This window comes from Giardia intestinalis, chromosome 5 (assembly GCF_000002435.2).
Source record: "Giardia intestinalis strain WB C6 chromosome 5, whole genome shotgun sequence".
Lineage (NCBI taxonomy): Eukaryota > Fornicata > Diplomonadida > Hexamitidae > Giardia > Giardia duodenalis.
Genome location: NC_051860.1, coordinates 3,108,518 through 3,132,792, shown reverse-complemented (window position 1 = coordinate 3,132,792; position 24,275 = coordinate 3,108,518). Strand labels below are relative to the sequence as shown.

Sequence of the window (24,275 nt, the reverse complement as noted above, 5' to 3'; positions counted from 1 at the left end):
TAAAATTTAAAACAAAGTTAAAACACAAACTTTTTTGCAAATTGGAGTGTAAAAACTTTTAAGCAAATATGTTCGACAACTCTACTACTATGAGAACACCATAAGGACTTTGTATTTGTTCCGTGGAGGCTCACTGTATTGTCCAGGACACTAAGGGCGAACACCCGTGGATCAAGACATGATGCCGACATTATCTTACAGTAATTTACACAGTGCTTGTGGACATGTACTGGCTGGTATTGATGCTGACGTCCATGTCAACCATTTTGATGCGTTTGGATGATTTCTTTTTGCAAACATATTTCCAAACTAGGACCCCCACGATCGCTGCAACCACAACTACTATTGTAATAGAGATTCCTGCTACGACCCCAGAACTGAGCGAGCGGGTTACTACATCTTCTATCACTTCTTTGGACAAACATAGCACCTCTCCAGCAAAAACTGGTGGTGTACACAGTGTGCATCCTTGGATCCCTTTCCAACCGTCTACTTCCTGTGTATCATCACACCTACGGCATATCCCCTCCTTTCCAGATGACGTAGTGGCTCCAGCTACGTAGTACCCAGTGATGCAACTTGTGCACTTGTCTGAAGAACTGCCGCATTCAAGGCAGCCTTTTTTGCACGGCACGCACTCACTTTCGATAAGCAGCCAGCCAGAATCACACCTTAGGCAGCCAGATGAGTTACATTTCATACAGTTCATGGGACACGGTACACACTCATTACGACTGGTGTCGAGCATAAACCCGCCCCGTGGGCACCTGGCGCACAATCCGTTGTCGCCAACGCTTGCACAGAGAGACTTACCCACGTTAGTATTGCTATCGTAGCAACCCCCTGAATAAAGGAAGGTACTATTTGAGCTGCCACTACTTATGCAGCGGGTGCACTTTCCAGCATTCTCCCCGGTCCCAGGCGTGCAACTCGGAGCTTTTGCAGATACTGAAACGCACTTACCGTTTATGGGCACCTTACCAGCATTACATTCTGAACACATGGAGGCCGTTAATCTCTGGCGCACAGATCCCTTTATATGACGTGCGAACTCGTACTTGATGTATTTAGCGTCAGCATGTTTGCAATCCACCTTATACTCATCCTCCGACTCACATACTTCGGAGTCACTCAAGATGTATCCAGACTTGCATGTCGTGCACTTATTGTGATGTGCGCATGCAAAGCAGTTCTTGGGGCACCGTACACATTGCTGGTTGTCCGTGAGCCCGTATCCGGTAGAGCATTCTGAGCAGCGAGCGCTATCGTAGCACTTGTAACAGTTTCTAATTCTGCATCTAACGCATTTGCCCAGATCAGCGTTGTTGTGGTATCCCATGAGGTCTTCACAGTCCTTTGTGCATCCGTGCAGGGGTGTGATATAGTAGCTGGCCTCACAACGCGTGCACACTTCCAGCTTCTTTTCGCACAGCGCACAGTAGGGCACCTTGCACCCGGAACTGGGAAACGAAACGCACTCCCCCTGAATTAGGAGAACGTTGTCCTCGCATAGCGTGCATACACAAGTGTTTGGGATGTATTCAAGGCAGTGCTGTTTATTGCATGATATACACCGCCCATGCTTAGCACGGTACCCTGACCCGCAGACGCTGCACAACCCTGCGCCAGCGTTTCTAAGAGATCGACTACCAGTTCCAACACTGCTACACACAAGATTTCCTGGAGCCTGATCAGCTTTATAGCAACCATTCATGTGCAGGAAATACCCCTCACCGCATTGAGGACAGACCCCAGCGATAGTTTCTTCTCTTCTGCAACCAGACTTATCATTCATGGAAACATATTCACATACTCCGTTTATGGGCGCATAGTTATTTGTACTTTTGCACTTTGAACAGTATGACATAGAGCCTATGACAACAGTACAAGCATCTAAACCGCACCCTAATACGTCAGCGCAAACCTGTTTGCATCCAGTGGGCGTGAGCTGATACCCTTGTAGGCATGCGCTGCATGTCAGGAGGTTGCCACTACCAACTGCGCATGTTTCACAGCCTGGTATGCGCTCTACAGCTATAGAATCACTTCCATCAGAACTTGAGCACGAGAAACACTTATTATATCCAGTGGAGTTGACAAACGGGAACGTTCCTGATGGACACGTCGTAACACAGATTTTGCTGTACGATTGATCAGCCATAAAGAAGCCGGTGTCACAGTGTTCACAGCTGTCGTAGCCATCACAGTTTAAGCACCCCTGCAATGCACAGTTAAAGCACCGAGTGTGTGCAATGTTAAATTTATAGCCATCTGGGCATGCAGAGCACGTAGCTATTTTGCTATTTCCACTTGGCGCTACACATGTTTTACAACTTTCAACGCCACTGTACCCATCGGCTCCATATCCATCGCCGCATGATATGCACTGGTCTGTCTTCGTACCTGTACTAGGGTTCTCGAACACGTAGCCGCTATCGGTATTGCAAGCAGTACAGACTCCATCCAAAGCTGCCTTGCAAATCAGGCTGCCAGGCTCTGTCTTGGTGTTATAGCATCCTCCCTTGAAATAGAACACATTAGTCCCTGTGCACCGCAAACAGGACGTTCCATAGCTAAAGTCAGTCTCTCCAGATTGAGCACACCAATTGTCAGTGTCCTCGGCGCAGACACCATTGATGGGCAGTTCATTGTTTGCAAAGCACCCCGTGAAGAGAATTTGGCCATTAAGAAGGACGTGAGTGGAAATGTAAAAGGCTGAGGCAGCAGATACATTACCGTCAAGCACTCCAAACAGTGGCACAGGATAGCAACCATTTAGGAGGCCTCTATATCCATAGGCACACTGAGAACATGTACCTCCCCCTTCTGATTCGACAAGACAGAAAGACACATCCGTGGCGGTGCACCGGCCCTCCAAGGGGACATATCCAGTCTCGCAATGAGTGCATACACTGCCGTGCCTCGTCTGCAAGCACTTATCATGAAGGCAGCGTGCGCAGACTTCATCATGAGCATGCATAGCAATAATTAAAAGCGCGAACAGTGATGACCAGGACATGGTGCCTCCGAGTACTGCCAATAATTAATTTTTAACGCAGAGATGGGTTTAATGTAATGCTTTACAATATCTTTTTACCTATAGTGAGAGAAAATTATAGCTGTGGCGTGCCAGTGAATCGTCGCATCTTTAGCGGCCTTCTAGTTATTCACCAACGTTTAACAGTTGTTCATGTCAGTAAAAACGATTGGCCCAAAAGAGGCCCGAAAGATTCTGTTTTTTTGGCCTTTTTGAGCGCACGTGCACCTCTGATGCGGTTTTCTGTGGGAGCAATCGTTGTTGCTAACTTCCTAATGTTTTCTTTCTCAAAAGGGAATTAAGGTATACAGCTGTAATTTTGTCAGGCGGTTGATCTGGTGACACTGGGAAGCGTTGACCAATAGTGTACGTGGTTGGATCAACACAGTCATCGCCCCTCCTCTCACATCCTGTTATGAGGATTGCAAAAAATGATGGAACCAATTATCACCCGAATAGCTGACTTGGTCGACTTTGGTCAGCACACAGTTCAAGGAAGAGTCGTTAGTAGGAAGCCGCTTGCTACTACGCGCACAGGAAAGCCGTGGTTCTCTTTTCTGCTCGACGACGATTCTTCAGACGTCAAGGTTGACTGCTTCACCGACGCTGATAAGTTTTCCCCTCAGATCTCGGTGGGGGATATCATACAGTTGAAGAATATTGGGATTTCCTCAAAGACTCCAGCAGACAGAAAGTTCGACATGTCGCGGTCAGATTATAAGATCTCAATAAAGAGCGGGACAATCATTACTCTACTCTCAGCAGCTAGCACTGCCCCGCCACCAAATAAGGAGAAACAACTTGAATCTGCGCTCTCTACTGTTTCGGCCATATCTGAGGCTAAGGAGGTTGTAAAAGGCCTTTTGAATCAAACACACAACTCAGTAGGCTTTAGGTCCGAGCTGCAAGGTGATTCTGAGCAACCCCACACTCATGTGTGTACCATTCTTGCCGGCATCTCGGATGCAACTATGGTTTACTCATCGCCAGAATCGGCTCGCCAGTGGTCCCGGTTAGACCTTTTGGTTGTTGATAAGACAGGGAACATTAAAGTCTCTATTTGGTCGGAGCAACTAGAGCCGTTCCTTAGTGCGTACAACTTCACGAAAGACAACGTCGATACACACCTCACAGGAAAGATTGTTGTTTTCTCGAGAGTTCAGTTCAGAAGCAGCGAGAGGTATGGTATCCAATGTTCTTGCACAAGTCACACTAAGATTTTTCTGGTTACTGACGCTCCATCCAAGCCGGATGAGCTTGGCAATCTAAAGGACTTTCGCTTCTGGTGGGCGTCTCAGGAGGCCAAAGAGGCGTGTGCTAATCTATCGGGAGCAAACATGGAGCCCAATTCTCCTAGGCGCGACGACAGGGGAGCAGGTGGCTGGAAGACGATGCCCTACAGCACTCTTGGAGAACTCGCAAGTAGCGAGCCCTTGCGTGCCTTGGTGTCTCTCGTACTGGACCGTAATCTGGAGTTAGCCACCTATCGGGGGTGTGCATCCTGCAAGTGTGCTCTGCGAGACAGTCCCATCTGCCCGAAGTGCCAAGAGACCAGTGCAGGCGAAAAGTATTACTGGCGCATAGGGGGGAACATATCTGATGTGCTGGCACACACGCGCATAACGATTTTTGACCCCTATGCATCCACCCTCATGGGCATGTCTGCAGATGAGTTTATGGAGAGGGGAGACGACGAAAAACTACACCTTCTTTCCAAGGTTCTGGAGGTTGACGTAGCGGTCAAGATGACCCAAGGGAAGTATGATGGAAGAGACAGAACGAACCTGATGGGAATAGAACTGGCTCCGTCCTACGTTACCATTTTCGACAACCTGGTGGGTCAGCTCCAAGCCTATAGGCGGAACATGGAGGCATTCAAGTGAACCTTGACATGTACAGAAAAATTTACGCACTAGATTGTAACACCGCTAAGTAAGGCCTTTGGCCCGCAACTTCTGGTTGAAGCGTGACATCAAAAGGGCAGAAAACTTCCCTTCGGCGATGCACCGCGTGTCACATTTGTAGTGATAATTTTCGGGAACAAACAGAAGGTTGCTTTCTCCATTGCTAGAGCCTTCATAAAAGGTAAAAATGATTGCCTCTGGGATGGGCTCCTTGGGGTCCATGAGGAAAAATGCAACTTTGTAAAAGAGCATATCACCGTCTACACCTTTGTCAACGATGTTGTATTGAAAATTACCAGAGTTGACCATCAGGAACTGCTCTAAAAGAGGAGAGGCCACGGCCATTGTTTTTTCTTGATCTAAAGAAGAGTAGCACTATACTCTTTACGCCGCTTACAAAGCCTCAGTTGCAGCACATACCGTCGAAAGAGGAAAAGGAACCGTTTGGTACGTGATATTTGCTTGGTAGCTAAGATTTGCTTGCACAGAAAGATCTCCTCTTCAGACGTGAGGACAACTCGAGGCAAGTACTCTCGGCCACGTTGCAGCGCATGTTCCAAAGAGCACCCCCAGTGATACATTAGTAGAGAGAAGAGAATGATCGTCTTGACACCGGCTGTATCGTCCAATATGCAAATCAGCTCACGTCTGGGAGAGGAGTGTGCATCCAGAATTTTCCTCTGCATAAAGCTTTGCCACTCAGCCAGGGCGTTGTGTGTGAGCGCTGTTGAAGATGAATAGTCAAACATCGTGACGCTCAAGCCACGATTCCTGATAGGTGCCATGCTGTAGCTAGCTGGGCCAAATGTGACTAAGGCTGTGACGTTGAGAAAATCATAAACTTGCAAATGGAGCGGAAGCGAAGACACGGTGGGCAGCTCGGTGACAATGATGGAGACCCCCATACAGTCAATCTCGGCAAAGATAAAATCGGACGAGCCTATTTGGTTGTGCTTCCATGAGGCCATAGGCAGCGTAGGCAGCAGCTCGGGCCTTCACTTGCGTTGTATTATTTTTCTGTCTATACACTGCCATAAACCTTAGTAAAGGCTTGACAAGAAGACCATTAGATTTTCTGTGTGATTATTGTAAATCTAGAGCGCCCACGTGTGACGAGCACTTGTTAAAATAATGGGCTATCCCGCGTCCCCTGTCGTGGAGTGGCCGATGCCCCTTGCCATTACTGAGTTTTCGTTTTCGGAAGACAAGCTCCTCCTCTCGGCGTACTGGGCCAATAACTATGAAAGTACGACAGAGGATGGGATCAATGATGCACTCTGTTATCTTTATGCAAAAGCGAGAGAAAAGGCGCCCGGCAAATTTCCCAAACCAGAGAGGTACAACTTGTACAGTAAAGCGCTTCTTCTGCGCCTAGATACACTCATTAATTCTCCTTTATATGCACCCTTAGTTTCCCTTATCTCCAGAGAGCTTACACTACAAGAGGAGAGAGATGCCATACTTAAGGATCCGGAGAGCATACTTCTCAAGGATCGGTCCTTGCTGGCCTTTCCTCCCCAGACAGACACTCAGGAGAAACTGATCTTCCAACGAGAAACCTCAAACTACGGAAAAGAGAAGCTAATTGTTCAGTTTCCTCTGCATGTGCCACCAGAGGAACTAAAGGCAAGCTCCCCTGTTCTATCTCATATCTCAGACTCCCTACTCTACACAAACTTGAAAGGCCAGAAGTTTATTTCCTTTGTTACTCGAAGATGCGCTCTTACCAGGCAGTCCAATCTCATGTCACGGCTTTACGCACAAAAGACACGTGACCTTCCCCCCGCCATCTATGGAGAGTCTCAGGGCTGCTTTGCGACTATTGAAGAGGATGCTGCCATAGAGCTAGTGGACAGAAGCTTCCCCCATATGGCCTCCTGCGAAACACACAGATCTCATCCTCACTTATATCCCGATGGCTTTGCACGCTTTCTTCTCTTTTGCCGCCACCCCACTGTTATAAGTGAGCAGCGACTGATATCATCTGCCATTTCTCTGGCTGAAACATATGCAACTGAAATAACCAACGAATTCAATATGCTGATCGACATACGTAGGGAGGAAAGGCTTAACTGTCTCAAAAGCTGGAAGGCATACGCAGAGAAGCGACTCTGTGATGAGGTGACCGCGAGCTTCATAGAAGCAGTGAAGGAGGTGCAGTTGAAATATGAGGGGCTGCTGAAAAATGGAGCCAAGCAGATTGATAGTGTGTATGTGGATCACCAAGTGGATGCTTTGCAGTACTATGATGCGCTCGAAACAGAGTACAGGGACCACCTTCAGGCGTTCTTTGCGCTAACTCAGGAGACAGCGGGAACGAGTCGCAGACTGGCAGATCTAAAGATGCTAGAGGAAATGATCTTTAAGCCTATAGCTCAGCTACCGCAACTGCTCATAATGGCCATTTCTCTGGAGTCGGACACATTCATAGATGCTGTCACGGTCCTAATTGCACGCCATATTGTCTCACCAGAGATATATACATCACCAGCACTGACCAGTTGCAAGCTTGTATCAGAAGATATCTATCGAGAGATTCTTCGACGCGTCTCTACAAAGGACTTGGGTCTTCTTTTCATGCATATCAGGGCGTACGGGTGCATTCTTATGAAGGACTGTGCAAATAAAGAGCTTATTAACCTAGGCTTTTCTGCGGCCATAAGACAATCCCGTGCGCCCTTCACAGGAGATGAGGAGAGCACAGGACAGTCAGGATTAGATGGAGATAAGTACAATCTCGTGTTGCAAGACAAGCAAGGAGTCACGTTACAGATCAATCTATTAACAGGGGAAAATCAGGAGTTAAAGGAGCAACTATTTCCATTAATTGATAGTAGTTCTGTTCACATTGATGACGAAACCCTAAAGGACCTGGAGCATGTCGTCATTCCATCTGTCCAGGAGTTCTCCTCGTTCCATCAGCTTAATACTACCAACAATCCCAATAATGAGCTATCAGAGACAAGCGCTACAATATATAGTGCCCCCAATCCTTTCTCCCACCCATCAGAGGAGGCCCAGGAGCATCCCTGTGATCATCCTCGAGACCCCTGTGGGACCAAGCAATGCCCTAAACGTACACGAGTAGAGATAGTGCCGTTTGAATACCTTATAGAGGAGATGCGTAGTAGAAGAGCTGCCATGCGTGAAATGTACAAACAGTGGAGTGAGGATGCAATCAAAATGGCTCTTACCTCAGGGACGGAACCGTTCCAAGATCTTCTCACAGAGGTGCTTGAGAGCCGGAAGCTAGTGAAACAATATCAGATCCTGGATGGAACCGTCTGCATGCTTAAGCATATGGACCTCTATGATCTTGATGTGAGCGGGCTCCATATTGAACTAAAGACTCCTAGGCACTATGTCACGATCAAATGTAATAAGTACATCTTATCATCTTCCAAATTCGCTAAGGTGTACTTCGAGTTTATCCTCAAGAACCTCCCCAGTGCTACAAATCTAGCATTGGGGGTAATGTATGAAGAGCAGCTATTCCACGGATGCGACTCTCCGGCTATCAATGGAGCTTTTATAACTACAGATGGATTTATCTTTGAGCGTGGTCAAAGGAGATTCAGTGGACTATTCTTGGGATCCAACGATGTGGTAGGCGCCATAGTGGATATGGCAACCGAGACAATACGCTTTTACAAGAATGGACAGTCCGTCTTAGAGCCATTGTCCCTTAATCCCCGTTCCAGCAAATACCTATCTTATGAGAGCAACAGCACGCAAGGAAAGCAACCCTCGACTGCAACAAGTGGCGTAGAGATTGATTCATTTCATCTACTAGGTTCCAGAGCGAAAGAACCATTAGACATTATCACAGAAACCACTACAGCTATTCTAGACCTCTCACTGGCCTTCAACGCAGGCGATATCTTACGCAAGCAGCAACTCCAGCAATCTATCGACGAAAAGCTAATGAAAAGATTGGATTCCATAGCACGATCTAAGCATGTTTACAGGATACGTCCGGCCATCGTCTCCTACTGCGATCTCATATCACAGAAGTCACGACCACATATAAAGATGAACTTTTGCAAACCATACATGTACGACAAAATTGCTAACTTTTCTAACACAGGCTACTTATGACCAGGTGTAAATTCACAGAGGCTCAGAACTTACCACTTCGGCCCATGGTTGTAGTCCCCGCAGGGCGCTCAATAAGCTTGTCGATCAACTTGGGAATGTCGCGCGTTAGGAGGTTGTCTGTTGTGTTTTTCATCTGGTTGTTTTGTTGTGTAAGGCGCATACTCTTCGTCTTGTAAAATGCCGGAGAGGCAGCCGACACACCCATGCCTGTAGAGGTCATCGCCTTCGTTGCCTTCAGCTGGTCTTCGAGCTTCTTGTACTCCTCATAAAGCTTCTCCATGTTTGCAGTCTTAAGGTCGAGCTCCTTAACCTGAAGCTTAAGCCTTCGGTTGTCATCCATGATCATCTCGAACTCTATCAGCTTGTCTGACATTTCTTTCAGTTGCTCCTGCAGACGAGCCTTGTCGTCTGCCAGCTGATCATAATTATTGACCTTGATCTTGAGCTCTGCAAGACGCATTTCAAGGCGTTGCTTCTCCTCAACAAGAGTGTCAACGTCCATGGCTTTGTGGCGCAACTCGAGCATCTCTACGTCTCGTGCTCTCTTCTCGTATTGGAGTTTCTCGAGAAGTTGCACCTTCTCGCGAAGCTCTGTCAATTCCATCGCCATCACCCTGTTATCCTGGCGAAGCTTGTCGGACTCCAAGGCCTTGTCACGCAACATGTTGATCTCATGCTCTCTTGCCTGGCGCTCACGGTTGTAGCCATCTAACTCGTTAGCCTTCTCACGGAGGGCACTCATCTCGGTCTCGCGGACTGTCGCGGTGCGCTGCTGCTGCTCCAATTCCGTGATACGCTGCTTAAGAAGGTTATTTTCTTTCTCCTTTTGGATCCTCTCTTCTACCACACGCTCATACTCGCTCATGCGGTCACGAAGGTGGGCAAGCTCTCGGTCACGCAGCCTCTTCTCTTGTATCAAACTGTCAACATCGGTCGCAGACTCCTTAGAGTGGAGGAGCTCGGTACGCATGACGCGGCGGTCCTCAAGAAGCCTCTCGATCTCAGCATTCTTCTCCTCGAGCTCCTTGTCCTTGAGGCGAAGCTCGCGATCGACGCGCTCGTAGTCGGCTGCCTTTTCGCGAAGGGCATTGAGATCGCTACGCATCTGTTGCTTTTGTTCAAGCAACTGGTCAAAGTTGTACGAGTTTTCCTTGAGTTCAGTCTCGAGCGCCGCCTTCTCACGAGCCAATTGGTCGTATTTGATAGTCTTCTCACGCAGGTCGTTTAGCTCCTCAACAAGCTGGCGTTTCTCAAAGGTAAGCTTGTCTATATCCTCGTTTGTTCCGCGATAGGAGTTCAGCTCTGTCTTGAGAAGTTGCTTTTCATAAAGAAGCTGATCCACTTCTGCCTCTTTATTGAGGAGCTTGGTCTCCAGAGCGCGACGGTCACTGATAAGTGTGTCTATCTCGGTAGTCTTAGCCTGGATCTCGTTCCGGAGGATAGAGCGCTCCTTCGTAAAGTCGTTTTCGGTAAGACGCAACTGAAGGCCCTTTATCTCATCTTCAAGTCGCCTCTTGTCACGAAGAGCAGCCTCACCTGCATCTGCTCGCTCTAGAGCCTCATGAAGCTGGCGCCTAAGCTCAATCTTCTGCTGCAGAAGCTCCTCTGCCTGCATCGCCTTCTCCTGCAGCTCCTGCGCCTGATTGGCGCTGTAGCGCTGGCTAGCGCTCATTTCCTGAGCACGGCCACGAATGTCCTGTAGCTCTCGGCGCAGATCCGCATTCTCCGCCTCAAGACGGGTGACGATGGACTTCTGGGCACGGAGAGTCTCAACTTCGGCACGGAGCATTCGAAGCTCATGCTCGCTCGACGCAGAGGAGTTGGCATCGTCTATCTGCCTCTGTATGTTCTCAATCTCGGCCATGACACCCGACGTGTTGCCCCGGCGCCTGATTGTGTCTAGCTGCCTCTGGAGCTCGTCGCGCTGCCTTTGCAGATCGTCCATATGCGGCAGATTGCGCTTCTCGTCCTCGATCTCAGCGCGAAGTCTGTCGATCTCCTGGGGGAGGCGTGAGTTAGTGTCTTGTCTACTGAGGCGCAGGTCTGCAAGATGGCGCTCAAGATCCCTCTTCTCCTGGACAAGGGCGTTGTGGTTCGAGGCCCCGTACTTGAGCTCATCTATCTGGGCCTTCAGCTGCATAATTTCCTCGACTGCTGCCGCGGGGTTCTCCGAAAATTCCTGAAGTTCGCGCAACTCCGCCTGAAGTTGGCACCTCTGCTCATAGAGCTCAGCATTTTGGCCAAGGCTATTCTTGAGAGCAACAAGCTGCCTGTGGAGCCCGTCGATATCCGTCGCTGGCGGGGCCGCCGTTGTCTGACCAGACTGAGAGGCCCAGATCTCGCTGATATACCTACTCACCGCAGAGTATATATTAAATCCAAGCTTATCCGCCTCCTCCTTGCCACTGTCGACAAGAATCTGAACCGCCTCGTCGAGGGTGTTGGTGAGAGCAAGCCTATCCTCGACAAGCGTATCTTTATACTGATAAATTAGGGCCATGACCTGCTCAGCAAATGTTTTGAGCGATTTCTGGAGAGACCGGCTCATAAAGAGCGTGTACTCGTCGATCTTGCTGAAAACCATAGCCTCGGACATTTTTAATTTAGAGGTGTCTCAAAATTCGGAATTTAGCATTTGCCATAATTTTTGCAACTACTTGTAATAATTTTTGACTAATACTATACAGGCAATGTCCTTGAATCCCGTGCCACTGGAGCAGCTGAGTGCCCTGGTCGAGGAAGTGAACGGTGCTGTGAGCGGCACAATGGATATCTTTAGCACATATGTCTTGGCGCTTTTGGGCGGTGCAGGGCTTTTTCCGGAGGAAGTCGTGAAGAATCTTGGTGCTGAGCTTCAGCTCCAGGTACAGAGGCTCTCGGAGACGTATCGTCAGCAACTCGATGGCCGGGTGGAGTCTCTTTATGGTGCAATTCTTGCGTCCTGCCAAGATCTCTCTGGGCGTGCCACGTTATCTGTCACACGACAGGACCTTCTTGCCAGTATTGAAGCCATTGAACAACAATCAGGAAGTAGGGAAGCTCTCAAAGAAGAATGCACTAAATTGCAGGATCAGCTTGCCGAGTTGAGCTCTCTTTCCCGCACAGTCGAAGAGCTACGGACACGGGTGGCAGATTTGGGCACAAACCCGACCATTCAAAAATGTACATCTGAAAAATTAGAGCTTGAAAAGGAGCTTGAAGTACTTACACGAGCTATCCAGGCAGCTTCAAGTGGAAGCCATGTCATGCTCCCAGAGGCAGAGCTGCTGAGGAAGCAGATTGAGGAGACTCGAAAAGCGATGAGTGCGGATTCACTGGCCTTGGTACAGGATTATTTAGACGCAGAACACGAGCTTAATCTATATTCCTTAATTGAGCATCCTGTTCGTAATGGTCCAGCGCCATCCGAGGATACAGGGGAAGACCTGAGCCAACTATCGCACCAGATCTCTGCACTTCAAGCGACCATTGAGCTTAAGCGCGCGAAACATCAAACTGCATCGGTGTATATTGACAAAATCATGGAACTCAAAGCAGAGAAAAGCCTGTTGGACAATTATATTATTAATCCTGTTAGTTTAACTGATAATATAAGCATGCTCCAGCAGAGCATAGACTCCATACTCGAAAGCAACCCGGCAGTCATGCAAGGGTATACAGAGAGAAAGCAGCTACTATCGAACATCGAAGAGTTGCGGCAGATGGTGCAGTTTCCCACAAATGGGTTAAATGAGAATGCGTTGCTTCGCAAGCAATACCAGGAAATGGCGGCCAACCACCCGGATGTCGCAGAGACCCTTAAGAAGGCAGAAGACCTGCGCTCCATGATACAACGCATCTCTACCAGCACTCTAGAAAGTGCTCTTTTTGAATGTACAAGCCTGAAGCAGAAGCTTACAGAACTTGAAAAGAACAACCCAGAGATTTCCCTCCTGGTTAGAGAGCATGTGGAGTGCAGATCTATTGTGGACCTCTATCAGCAGGCACTCGACAACAATGCTGGATTTGCTGACAAGCTTAATCAGGAAAAGGAGACGCTAGGAATGCTGAAGACATCCTCTCCGGATGTGAAACTTCTCGTTGACATCTATAAGCGAACACATGACGAGATCTTAGAGTTTAAGGAGTACATAAATAACAAGCAAAGCTTGGAGCAAGAACTAGAGGTATTGAGAGGAGAGCTAACAATGCTAGTAGAAGGGAACCCAGATATCGTTGGGCTTTTGGCAGATAAGAACAAGCTGGCTCAGGATATCAAGAACTTCGGAGATTCATTGGCCAATATAAAGACAATTTACAACGAAGTGGAGGCTATGCGCGGGCTGAAAGAAGAGCTTAAACGCAATAACCCAGAGGTGGAGAAACTTACTAAGCAGAGAGCAGCTCTGCAAGACGAGATCATGGAGCTCAATGGACTTGCAACCAGCAGCACCGCTCTTGCCACAGAGATTTGTAATCTAGAACAGGAGCTAAACGATCTCCGCACAAACTCACCGGGAGTAGTGGAGCTTCTAGAAAAGCGTGGCATCATTCAGAACGAGATCAAGTCGCTTAAGCTATACGCTGAGTCTCCTTCTACACTTCTAGGGGAGCTAGTTAAGTCTCAAGAAGAGCTGGCTTCAATAAAGGAGAGTAGTGCGGAGATTCTATCTATGATAACCGGTTTGGAGAAGATCCGTGAAGAGCAAGCAGCAGTAGAGACAGCAGTGCGCAATAAGCTCACAATTGAGGCGGACTATATCCAGCTGCAGGAAAATCTAGCAGCGTTGAAAGAAGCCCACGGAAATACTCTGAGGCTCCTGGACGAAAACAACGCACTCCGCACCCAAATAATGGATATTAAAGAAGGAAATATAGATCCTGAAGCTTTGCAAGAAGATAATTACAAGCTACAAGAGAATCTGGCGGCATTGCAGCTCGACTTTCCAGATATCGAATCCATCATACAAGATAAGCTGTGCTTGCTGCAGCAAATCAATGAGTTCCACGCGAGCATTGATGATAGAGGACGTTTGGAGGAAAGCAAGCAGGTATTGCTAGATAAGATTGCAGAACTGAAGACACTTAACCCAGACATAGATTCCCTTTTGGCTGAAAATGAACGCCTGAAGGAGAAGATGCAAACACTAGAGATAGCTATTCAATCTAGGCCACGGCTAGAGCAGCAAAATCGTGAGCTAATCAATGCCTTGGAGGATTTGAAGCGTGGCTCCCCGGATGTTCTTCAGCTGCTGCAGTCTGTTGAGGGCATGCAGCAGGAAGTGAGCCAATACAAAAACTATATTAATAGTCCTGACCAGCTTGCTCAGAAAAAAGTAGAGATTGAGCACGAGATTGCTGAATTGCACAGTGCGCACAGCCATGTGTTTGAGCGTCTTGCAGAGATTGACTCTCTTCAGCAGAAGCTGGAAGCCAGCACGCAATTAGCTAAAGATAACTCTGTCAAGTCAGAATGCCTCGTGGAACAAATTGCCCAACTGAAGGCTCAACTGAAAGCGCTAGATGATACTGCAAAGAAGTCACCCGTTGGTGCACTTTTAGCTGAGAAAGCCCAACTAGAGCGTGAGATTGTTGAACTTCAGCGCTACTCTCTGGATACAACAGAGTTACGCAATGTCATTACATCGTTAAGCAATGAGGCACGCGTTCTAAGAAATACTAATTCTGCTGTTTCGCTACTACTTGACGAACAAGACCGGCTCAGAGGTCTCATTAATGCCTTTAAATCCGGAGAGATCAATGAAAAGACGTTGTCTGATGATATCTCGCAACTCCAGACCGAGCTTTTCACTATAAAGAGCGAAAAAGGCATCACTCACCTTGTCAACGAGGTAGAGCACCTCAAACTGATATTAGAAGAGATGAAGACATACAAAGATAACCCGAGCCGTCTCGAGGCCCGTCAGAGGAGTCTGGAAACAGAAGTGGAGACGCTCCGGAAGTCTAATCCCCAGCTAGCCGAGCTTATTAACCGCATAGAAGTAACCACGGTAGAGCTTAATAGCTTAACAAATGCCATTAAACAGCCTTCTGCCATAGTGCGTGAAAATGCCAACTTGGTAGATCAACTGTCTGCTCTCAAACAGAAGCATCCTTCCATTTTCAGCATCATAGAGGAAAATAAGTACCTAGAGACGTTGGTTGGTGACATCCATGAAGGGAGGCTCAATACTGAGCTGCTCGAGACAAAGAAGAGTGATCTGCAGCTTCGTTTCGATGCGCTAATGAAGGCCAATCCACAGCTACACCAGTTAATAAAGGACTGCGACGAGCTGGGAATGTCACTAAAGCAATATGAGCGCATCGAGGATCCAAAAGTCGTCCTTGACCAATTAGAGGCCAAGAAGGCACATCTTCAACTGCAGCTTCAACAACTGCAGCAGGATGATCACGCGATAACTGCATTGAACCAGGACATAAAGGACTTGCACGCCGAGATAGACAATTATCTCAGGCCAGGAGCCCTAGATGAGCTAGAAACTCGCCGCGAAGTCATACAAAACAACCTTCTTGAATTACGAGAGTCTTATCCAGAAATACATAACTGCCTTCTTGACATAGAAGACCTCACCATCCTCTGTGAGGACTGCCAGATGGCAGCAGAGAGCGCAGAAGGAACTGAGAGAAACACAAAGGCGCTACAAACCAGGATTGATAATTTGCACAACATATTGGAGGCGTTTAAGTCCAGTAACTATAACCTTAGCACCATGATCGATAAGGCTTTATCGTTGAGAAAGGAATTAAAGGAATTCAAGAGCCAAATAGGCCAAGAGAGTCGCCTCCAAAATGAAATAGAGACACTGGAAGTACAGCTAGCAACTGCTCGTGACAGCAACACGTCCCTGAGCGCCAGAATTAAGCACAGAGCCGAACTGTCTCAGGACTTACAAGAGTTTCGGGATTTTTCCACCAATCCGACACTTCTGGACCGGCAGATAGCCTCACTCTCCAGCTCACTTGAGGAGGCAAGACAAGCTAACCCGGAAGTAGCCGCTGCTGTTCTCGAACGACAGTATCTTGAAGACCAATTGGCACAGTTTCTGGGTCATAAGGACGATCCTTGCCTGATCGAGGAGGTAACAATACTGAAACGGAAACTGGCATCTCTTAAGAAGACCTATGTAGACATAACCTCTCTCATTGAGGAGCGTGATGCACTGAGAGCACTAATACAGGAGATAGAAGTGACGGCAGATAATCCAGAGGGTATAGAGAGGGAGCACTCTATGCTCTATTCAAAATTCAGTAGCCTAATCACATCAACCAAAGAATTTCTTTTACTTAAGGCAGAAAACGATGCTCTCAAGAAAGATATATTGGCTCTGAACAAGCAGATGTCTGCCATGGATGATATAATAGCCGAGAATGTTAGATATGAGCAAGAAATTAACGATCTACGCAATCAGGCAGAGAACATGACGACAAGGCTCAGCAAATCCATGCTGGATGCATCTCAAACAATGAGCACCCTCTCGCAACAGAAAACCATAGTTATGACCGAGTTGGAAAGGCAGAAGGAGTTGATGGACAAGCTCATGCTAGTTGACTTACCGAAGGCTGCAGAAGCACTGAACTACAGGGCTCCCAGCTCCGGGGCTGGGACCGCTCTTACACCGAGCAGAAGGTCCACTTACGGTAAGATCTGAGTGGGGTCTTATGACCGGATCCCGTTCTGTTGCGGCTCTAGTTCTGTAAGTACTGACTAAGGCTTTTCATCCAATAAGACCTTTGTTATGCCTTCCTCTTTCCTTGCTCATAACTTAAAAAATTATAAAATATTATGGGTGCAGCCAGCTCCAGACCCGCTCGCCATAAAACAGCCAAGTTATTGATTCTGGGCCGGCAGTTCTCTGGGAAATCCACCCTGATCAATTACCTAAAAACCAACTCGTTTACTGTTGTCAATCCCACAATCAACTTCACTGCAGAGAAATACAATAGATATGAAGTTATAGACGTGGGTGGCTCGGCTGAGATGATGCAGCTGTGGAGTGAGCACTACTCAGGCACGCAAACGTGCCTCTTTGTGGTCGACGGGACAAGCCCGCTCGATCAAGCGCGGGATCTGATAAAGGACATATTGGGGCACACGGACATGCGTGCTTCCCGTTTTGCAGTGGTAGTAACGAAAATAGACCAGCCTGGGGTGTCGCAAAAGGCCGATTATTACAGGACCACTTTACAACTGGACAAAGACCGCGTCCAAGAGGTTTTTATGTTTTGTGGGCTGGACGGCCAAGGCTGTGACAAAATTGCGCAGTGGCTCGATGTGCCAAAGCAGCCTTGAATCCGTGTTGCCTTTTTGTTTTAAAACGAGTGGGTCAAAAAATGGGGGCAACGGGAGAGCTACTCTCCTCGTGGAGCGTTGCCTTTTGGGTGCCCTTGCGTTTCTACTCCAAGCACAGCCTGCCGATACCGTTCAGCCAGCAGAATAGCAGGATTTGCGTGGATTCAACTGATCTAGATGAAATTATATCTTCCTTGCACAGCATTCCGTCCATTTCAAAGTTGAGGCAGGGTCATATTTCACTGTTCAGAGACCAAATAGAGTGCCTGTGGGAAGATCCCATGAATGCCGGCGGATCGATCGTCAGGTTTCGCTGTTGCCTATCGGTGCAAGCAGTCCAGGCGGTCTATCAAGCGTCTAACAAGTTACATCCAATTGTCGATCCCACGGATCTAGATTCTCTCTGGAATTTTATCTGCACACTGCTTTTGACTGGAGCTTTGGAGCACTCCTCGGCCTCCACAGACAAGACCAAGCTTGGAATCAACGGCTGCTGCTTGAAGCTAGAGAAGGAGTTCTGCACGATAGAGGTGTGGTTTGGAAGCAAGAGGGCATGCACTCAGGTCCTTCCTCTGCTCACTGACGTCCTCAAAGAACTTCACATAAGCACACAGTACACCAAAACCCAATACCCACACCTTGTGTCGAGTCTCTCGCGCATCTCCTTTCCACAGACAGTCGCCCTGCACGAAACTCTCACCGTTATCGATGTGCCAACAGTCCAGACCTCGATCAAGGTGGTCCTCGCTTAACGTAAATTAGAGTGTGTAAATTAGATGGCCTTCCTGTCGGCGTCCAAGGACACCAAGTCTGAGGAACCGCGGTTTGCGGAAGCCACTCATGTGTTCTGCACGCACTTCGATCCGCTTCATGGCAGTACTTTAGACTTATTGATGAGTTCGGAGGGGCTTGTATATAACTTCAGCACCGCCCTGAAGAGCTCTGATCCGGCTATGCTACTAATGCACAAGCTTAGTAATAATCTAGAACATACATCCATCATCTCTGGAGCACATACGCAGACGCATGACTTGTGTTACTCCTATCATCAAGGTTGCTTTGCACTGTTCTGCTATAGAGGAGAAACAGGAAAGCAGGCGAATAGAAACGCGGTAATGTTCTCTGTTGGTCTTCTTTTTGGGCATGGAGACATGCTCTTGTTCCTGGAACGGGGGCTTGTAGACTCTGATTGCGCCATTCAGATTAAAAAGGTATGTGACACGATATATTCCGAGCTTGTACGTCTTCGCGACGAAAGCGAGGCTATTGTGAGCCCATTGGATCTTGGGTCTGAGCTCAAGGAACATCTGCGTCCACTTCTGGGTGCTAGACTACTGATGAGGCCACAGCTCTTTCGACCTCATCAGGATCAGCGTCTTGTTGAGGAATTTGATGAATCGACTTTAGCAATTGTCAGAGCAGGTCTTCTCCTAGGTCTTCGAGTCGGTATTGCAGCACACCCACCTGTTAAGCATATAGTAGATATCATCGGAACCCTCGCCATGCTCAGCATAACGACAACGTTTAATGATCACATACTGCTCTCACCCCAGACAGTCACAAAGGCTGCCTCCCATGATGGTCACAAGAATAAGAAGAATGCCCGGCGGGTAGAAAGACAGGGTAAAGTCGTTGTCTCCCCAAAGAGAAAGTCCTTTCAAACTACGCAATTGAAAAACAATGCATCGGGTTTCTTTGATGACGATTGTGAGTCACGAACTGCCCCCGGCGACTTGCTCTCGGATACGTCGGACAACGTTCCCGAGGCCCTAAGATATACGTTACTTCCTCGTTTGTTGGGTCACATTGAACTGCATTCATTGGCTGTGGCGCAGCAGACCAAAATCAATCGCCCATTTCTGTTTCTAGACCCTACCGAGAGCGGGCCCGAGAATGTCGTTCACAAATTACACGGCGGGCCAGTTGAATCAAGGCTCACGCATATTTCTCAAGTATCCATGTTTAATTACCTCTGGTCAGATGCAGACGATAAGGCCTCAACCTCCTTGACTCTCGGCGAAGCACAAACATTTAACATCGCATTCAATGGCGTAATAGGCATATCAACAGAAATATCACAGCTCCATGAGATGTTTGACATTGTTATCCTTATGCCCTCTGTTCAAACCAGGCAGTTACAGTTGACGCCCAGTCTCATTCATCCCTATCTCGTCAAAACACGTCTGAGTAATGTGTACGTTAACTCAAAGCTTCTAAAGAAGTATAAGTTTCTTACTAAGGCCAGCGTGCAGGGCACACTAGGCGAATCTATGACACGTCTTTGTGATGCTCAGAAGGACGCCGAAAACGTTCCTTTCCTCATCTGCACTCTAAATGCCCGGCTCTTCGCTAACATCAGGACTCGGCTCGAGCAGGGGCGTCGGCTAACGAAAGAGTGCTTCAAAGGAACCGGTCTGTCTGGAAGTAGCAACTTCTTGCATAGCCTGGCCAAGTACTGGTTTACTGATCGCTTTGAGCAGATAGAGGTGCATACGGGCTGTCCGTGCATACAATGATGGATGGCTGAAGGCCTGCCCCGACCTCATGGGTACTTCCCCAGCCACGAGTTCAACCTCTTGTTGAATCCGTTGACGGCATACTGACTGAACTCCTCTCGAGAGAGATTGGCGTCGTCGTCAATGAATAAATCATCTACTATTCGCGGCTTAAGGCCCATTGTCTTCAGTGCCTGCTTTGCCTGGGCGCCTGTGATGTAACCCCTGTTTAAGACCTCATAATTGCTGAATACAATATTGATCTCGTCCCGCGTGAAGAAGGGAATGTTGTCTTGGAAAGAGCGGCTGTCAAGCTTTTCGCATATCTCGGACAGATGGGTCCATGGATCCTCCGGCAGGTTGATGACTATCTGGGAAAGGAGATAGTCAAAAAGGTCTGGGATGTTGTACTTCTTGAGATACTGCTCTGCTGCGATGCGTGGATTTCCCATCTGCTTCCTTCTTTCCGAGCTTTATTTTTTAAATTTTTCAGATTTTTTTCTCAGATTTGATTGAAAGATACCAGTGTTGATCCGTAATCCTCAGTTCGCTTTGATCTCCTGAGCGTCAGGCCACTGAGTGTGGTAGCACTCCTCCTCAAAGTCTATACTGTAGAACTCGGAAACGCCTGCAACATAATCGTCGAACAGACATAAGCTGTCGATATCGCCTATTGTAATCGAGGCACAGAAGGGCGGGACAAATGGTTTGCTATTATAGAGGAGACGTACGTATCGGTCATTTTCATGCTGATAAAGCTCAAAAGTCACTGATGATGCATAATCTGGCTGGGCACAATCGTACTTGCTTGGGTCGGTAAGGGCACCCATCAACGGAGCCAGGGTGGTATCGTGTGCCGAGTACAGCAGGAGTTTCTCCACCCTCTGCTCGTCGCTCATTTCAGTGGTCAAGAGCTTCAAGAGCCTCCCGATGGCAGGACGGAGATACTTCTTCCTTTCCTCCAGATCAGAGCGGCAGTACACAAGCCTGTACTTAGCGTCGTGCAGTTCGCGAGACTCTTCGACGTCAACCTCTGTAAAGCCCTTCATCAGGGGAATGCCCATGGTTGTGCGAGCAATAAGATTGTCACGGAGAACGCCCCAGCCCACTGTTTCATTAAATCCAGCAAGCCTACTCAAGCGCTGTTGCGACTCTTGATGAAGCTCCAGCAACTGCACATAGTCCGGATCTCTGGAAAAATACTTCTTGGCCTTATCCATTGACGGACAGTCCATAAGTTCCAACCAGTCATCTGTCTCCGCTATGTGAATAGCCGGCATAGTTATCTGGTGACCATCGTGATAAGACCCTTGGCCCAGCTCTGGATACATGCCTATTAAGAAGCTCATAGCGGATTGCTTTGTTCTTTCATAGTTGGTAGATCGAATATAAAATGCCTCCTGCACAAACCTGCGGGGAAAGAAGTCGCCGTACTTTTGTCGAAAAGCCTTGCCCAATTGCTCATGCTGAAGTCGACCCTCCCTCGTGAGTATGCCCTGAATGCACGAACCACCCTTAAGAGTGGGATGCGGTGTGTTATATACAGCCAAGAAATGCTTTGTATGTGCTGTGGACCCTGCCTGCAGAGTGGAAAAGGCAATGGTTCCGATTCCATCGCAGATCCAGTCCTCTGTCTCAGCCGGAAATGGGTTTAAAGTTGTCCTGGCCCCGTGACGCGTTACAACTTGGACACGCTTGAGTTCAAGGCTGAGTCCCGTGCAGATCAAAGCAACAAATAAGACCATTTTTTTAAGACATTCAAACCTTGAAGTACGCTGCTTGGTGCCCCGTAGTCGACCATCGGGAGCGCCATGTGTACCATGTCTACCATTCTTCTGGTCATGATCTCGCCACTAGCCAACAGAATATCACCCCATATGCCTTTCTGGTCCATGTTGAGTGATATATTGTATTGTATGGTATCTTGATGATCTGCACGTTCCAGATACGATATGTACTTCTCTGTTACGGGAAGTGCTGGACACGTCTCCGGTACAAAGTCTACTCTGTATCGCTTTCGAGACCCTTTCTGCGACAACAGAACATAGCGAACGGCTGACTGAATCCTTTCACTATTCACGATATGACTTATTTCAATCGTGCAACTAGCCTGCCCAGTAGATGCTTGATGCAGTGACAAGTGAGATGACCCCGACAGAATGAGGAACCCGCCACAAAGAGACGAACATATTTCTATAACGTCTGCATACGTGTGATCTGGCCAGGCAGCACCCTGTTTTCGCTTAGCCACCAGGGGCATACTCGCTGCATCTCCCCAAAAGTGTATAAGGTTGGAAAGCTGGCGTATGTCTGGACGCAGAGATAGCGTATGCTTAGACGCCTGCCAGCTGGCGGTGTCATAGCATGCTAAGACAAGTGCCTCACAAGCAAGCGCTTTATACTTGGCTATGTCTGAAGCCACATCTTTGAGCATAAATAAGTGGCTACAATTAAATGGAGCAATCTCACACAACGGCACACTAATAAAAGAGATGTCCTCCCGATCATCTGCTGAGTACTCATTAATGAGCGAGTATTCATGTTGCGCCCGGCCTCGACCGTTAATGAAGGTCGGCACAGGTGCGTCCCTTCCGAGGTGCTGCATTGAGCTTATGTTACTGTCTGATGTTTTGTTAAATAGCTTAATAAAAGAGTCTGCGTCTAGGACGGTGGATGAAGGTAGCTGCTTTCTTAGTGGTTCGCCGACCTCACAGTCTATTGCCTCTGATGGCTTCTGAGATACCTTTACCATTTGATCTAAGATAGAATGCTTGCTACTAGATTTTGCATTTTTCTTCTGGGTTCTTTTCGTCTCTGGTACTTTTTTGGGAGGGATGATATCAGCAGGCTCGCTGATCTTTTGCACCACTTCATCCAGGGATCTACTCTCTCCAGTTATCCCGCAGAGCACTTCCTGAACCGATAATGGACGAAACTGGCCTTTTCTCTTCTCAACTACTGCCTGTTCTACGTGTAGGTCCATGCAATCATTTAGACTATTATAGTAATACTTGTCACTTTCCAATTTGTAGCTTGAGGAATTAGATAGCATATGATAAAAAAGTTGCGCACGAAAAAGTTGTCGTCTGTAGCTAAAGCGGTGTCTGCTATAGCCCACGAGAATTGGCCGCTTAGCCGCCTTTGTCCCTGCTTCCTTATGGACCGTACCTAGGCTGAAGCTTATCTCGCTGCACATATCAAACGTAGAGATGTTGTATTGAATGGGACTAAAGTCAATGACTGTTACGGGGGGCCATGCAAGGGTGGGGTAGCCTGACAAATAGCTAAAATAGGATGTAATTTTATGTTTGTGTTGCGCAGTAAGGGAGGACTCAGAAGAAGAGGGGGAGAGAGAAGAGGAGAATTGGTATGTCTCTTTATCTTCATCTTTGCTATTTGTTTGAGCAGCAGCCTTGGCACGCAAAAGAGCCTGTGTTATAGACTCTGATGGAGATACTAAGGGTTTGCGGGGTCTCTTTGTCCAGGTCCCGTCTTTCTGGCGCTCTTTGCGATTGAATAAGCGCATGATTCTCTTTGATTCTTGGACTGTGAAGAGCACACGTTCAGTAGCAAGGTCACTAGTAGCACCGTCGTTACAACATTGCATCTGCAAGCCTCTATGCGCCATTGTTAAGCACTGCTTTTCTCCAATACTTGTCGAATAAACGGTTGAAAAGATACTGTGGACAGGCAGATTGCTATAAACGTCACTTACCCGATGACATATCGATCGAAAAAGTGCAGCAAGTCCAGCACCCCCACTGTCTTCGACGAGAATGATATTCGGACAGACAGTAGGCCTAGATGATGCCCGAAGTAAGTAAAGATTTGCATGCTTAGTTGATTTTGGACGCGGAATTGACCTCCGGAGGTGTTGCAAATGGAGCTCGACGTGAGTTCTGGGGCGAGACCTGTTGGGCGATTGTTGATCATCAGACAGCTCTTCACTGTCGCTCGTGGTATCGCTCTCAAGATCAGGTGGATGGGTGTGTTGGGTGCCGAGGAGTGATAGAGCGCACGCCAGCTCGTCAGGTGAAGCTATATATGTGCAGACATCATGATTTTGCAGAGGCTTTTCGAGTTCCACGGATGCATTACAGTCCTCTGGCCTGTAGCCTAGAAATTGGACCAGTGAGGCAAGACACGGATATGCATAGTGTTCATGGGGAGCTGCAGGAGCTAGTGCGGCTGAAAATGAGATGGACCCTGCGCTTCTAAATAAGTTAAAGCGGGATAAGCTATAGCTCAGCGGACGTAAAAGGAATGAGGGAAGATCGCTAGAGTCTTTTAAGTGCTGCAGCTCCGAATATATGCTAAAAGGACAATGCAGCACAGGCGCATGACGAGCAGAACGCAAATATGAATCAAGATTGCTATTAGACATCTTTTTGGGCTAACCGACTCTAATGTAAATGACCTCAGTATAGAGAATTGCATGAACATCTGTTAGT

General features: G+C 47.8%; 13 protein-coding genes across 13 annotated transcripts; 6 read left to right on the top strand and 7 right to left on the bottom strand.

Annotated features, from left to right (window-relative positions):
- Positions 1–205: 205 nt before the first annotated feature.
- On the bottom strand, positions 206–3,019 carry GL50803_0025816 (High cysteine membrane protein Group 1; the record flags this gene model as incomplete). The annotated part of the gene is made up of 1 exon (XM_001707351.1): positions 206–3,019. The coding sequence occupies one exon, from the start codon at positions 3,017–3,019 to the stop codon at positions 206–208; it is 2,814 nt and encodes a 937-aa protein (XP_001707403.1).
- Positions 3,020–3,468: 449 nt separating this feature from the next.
- On the top strand, positions 3,469–4,920 carry GL50803_0013075 (putative replication factor-a protein; the record flags this gene model as incomplete). Its single annotated transcript, XM_001707353.1, has 1 exon — positions 3,469–4,920. The coding sequence occupies one exon, from the start codon at positions 3,469–3,471 to the stop codon at positions 4,918–4,920; it is 1,452 nt and encodes a 483-aa protein (XP_001707405.1).
- Positions 4,921–4,965: 45 nt separating this feature from the next.
- Positions 4,966–5,286, bottom strand: GL50803_002616 (uncharacterized protein; the record flags this gene model as incomplete). Its single annotated transcript, XM_001707354.1, has 1 exon — positions 4,966–5,286. One exon carries the CDS (start codon positions 5,284–5,286, stop codon positions 4,966–4,968), a length of 321 nt encoding a protein of 106 aa, XP_001707406.1.
- Positions 5,287–5,300: 14 nt separating this feature from the next.
- Positions 5,301–5,909, bottom strand: GL50803_0019189 (uncharacterized protein; the record flags this gene model as incomplete). Its single annotated transcript, XM_038045946.1, has 1 exon — positions 5,301–5,909. One exon carries the CDS (start codon positions 5,907–5,909, stop codon positions 5,301–5,303), a length of 609 nt encoding a protein of 202 aa, XP_037902330.1.
- Positions 5,910–6,072: 163 nt separating this feature from the next.
- Positions 6,073–9,039, top strand: GL50803_0095023 (uncharacterized protein; the record flags this gene model as incomplete). The annotated part of the gene is made up of 1 exon (XM_001707356.1): positions 6,073–9,039. One exon carries the CDS (start codon positions 6,073–6,075, stop codon positions 9,037–9,039), a length of 2,967 nt encoding a protein of 988 aa, XP_001707408.1.
- A 22-nt stretch (positions 9,040–9,061) lies between these two features.
- GL50803_0016343 (Median body protein) lies at positions 9,062–11,635 on the bottom strand (the record flags this gene model as incomplete). Its single annotated transcript, XM_001707357.1, has 1 exon — positions 9,062–11,635. The coding sequence occupies one exon, from the start codon at positions 11,633–11,635 to the stop codon at positions 9,062–9,064; it is 2,574 nt and encodes an 857-aa protein (XP_001707409.1).
- A 94-nt stretch (positions 11,636–11,729) lies between these two features.
- GL50803_0016342 (uncharacterized protein) lies at positions 11,730–16,688 on the top strand (the record flags this gene model as incomplete). The annotated part of the gene is made up of 1 exon (XM_001707358.1): positions 11,730–16,688. The coding sequence occupies one exon, from the start codon at positions 11,730–11,732 to the stop codon at positions 16,686–16,688; it is 4,959 nt and encodes a 1,652-aa protein (XP_001707410.1).
- A 134-nt stretch (positions 16,689–16,822) lies between these two features.
- Positions 16,823–17,329, top strand: GL50803_007562 (ADP-ribosylation factor; the record flags this gene model as incomplete). The annotated part of the gene is made up of 1 exon (XM_001707359.1): positions 16,823–17,329. One exon carries the CDS (start codon positions 16,823–16,825, stop codon positions 17,327–17,329), a length of 507 nt encoding a protein of 168 aa, XP_001707411.1.
- A 41-nt stretch (positions 17,330–17,370) lies between these two features.
- On the top strand, positions 17,371–18,081 carry GL50803_0014482 (Eukaryotic initiation factor 4E; the record flags this gene model as incomplete). Its single annotated transcript, XM_038045768.1, has 1 exon — positions 17,371–18,081. The coding sequence occupies one exon, from the start codon at positions 17,371–17,373 to the stop codon at positions 18,079–18,081; it is 711 nt and encodes a 236-aa protein (XP_037902329.1).
- Positions 18,082–18,105: 24 nt separating this feature from the next.
- GL50803_007559 (uncharacterized protein) lies at positions 18,106–19,845 on the top strand (the record flags this gene model as incomplete). The annotated part of the gene is made up of 1 exon (XM_001707360.1): positions 18,106–19,845. The coding sequence occupies one exon, from the start codon at positions 18,106–18,108 to the stop codon at positions 19,843–19,845; it is 1,740 nt and encodes a 579-aa protein (XP_001707412.1).
- A 26-nt stretch (positions 19,846–19,871) lies between these two features.
- On the bottom strand, positions 19,872–20,276 carry GL50803_0014481 (uncharacterized protein; the record flags this gene model as incomplete). Its single annotated transcript, XM_001707361.1, has 1 exon — positions 19,872–20,276. One exon carries the CDS (start codon positions 20,274–20,276, stop codon positions 19,872–19,874), a length of 405 nt encoding a protein of 134 aa, XP_001707413.1.
- Positions 20,277–20,366: 90 nt separating this feature from the next.
- On the bottom strand, positions 20,367–21,569 carry GL50803_007556 (Acid phosphatase; the record flags this gene model as incomplete). The annotated part of the gene is made up of 1 exon (XM_001707362.1): positions 20,367–21,569. One exon carries the CDS (start codon positions 21,567–21,569, stop codon positions 20,367–20,369), a length of 1,203 nt encoding a protein of 400 aa, XP_001707414.1.
- GL50803_007555 (uncharacterized protein) lies at positions 21,548–24,208 on the bottom strand (the record flags this gene model as incomplete). The annotated part of the gene is made up of 1 exon (XM_038046333.1): positions 21,548–24,208. The coding sequence occupies one exon, from the start codon at positions 24,206–24,208 to the stop codon at positions 21,548–21,550; it is 2,661 nt and encodes an 886-aa protein (XP_037902328.1).
- Between the last annotated feature and the right edge of the window lie 67 nt (positions 24,209–24,275).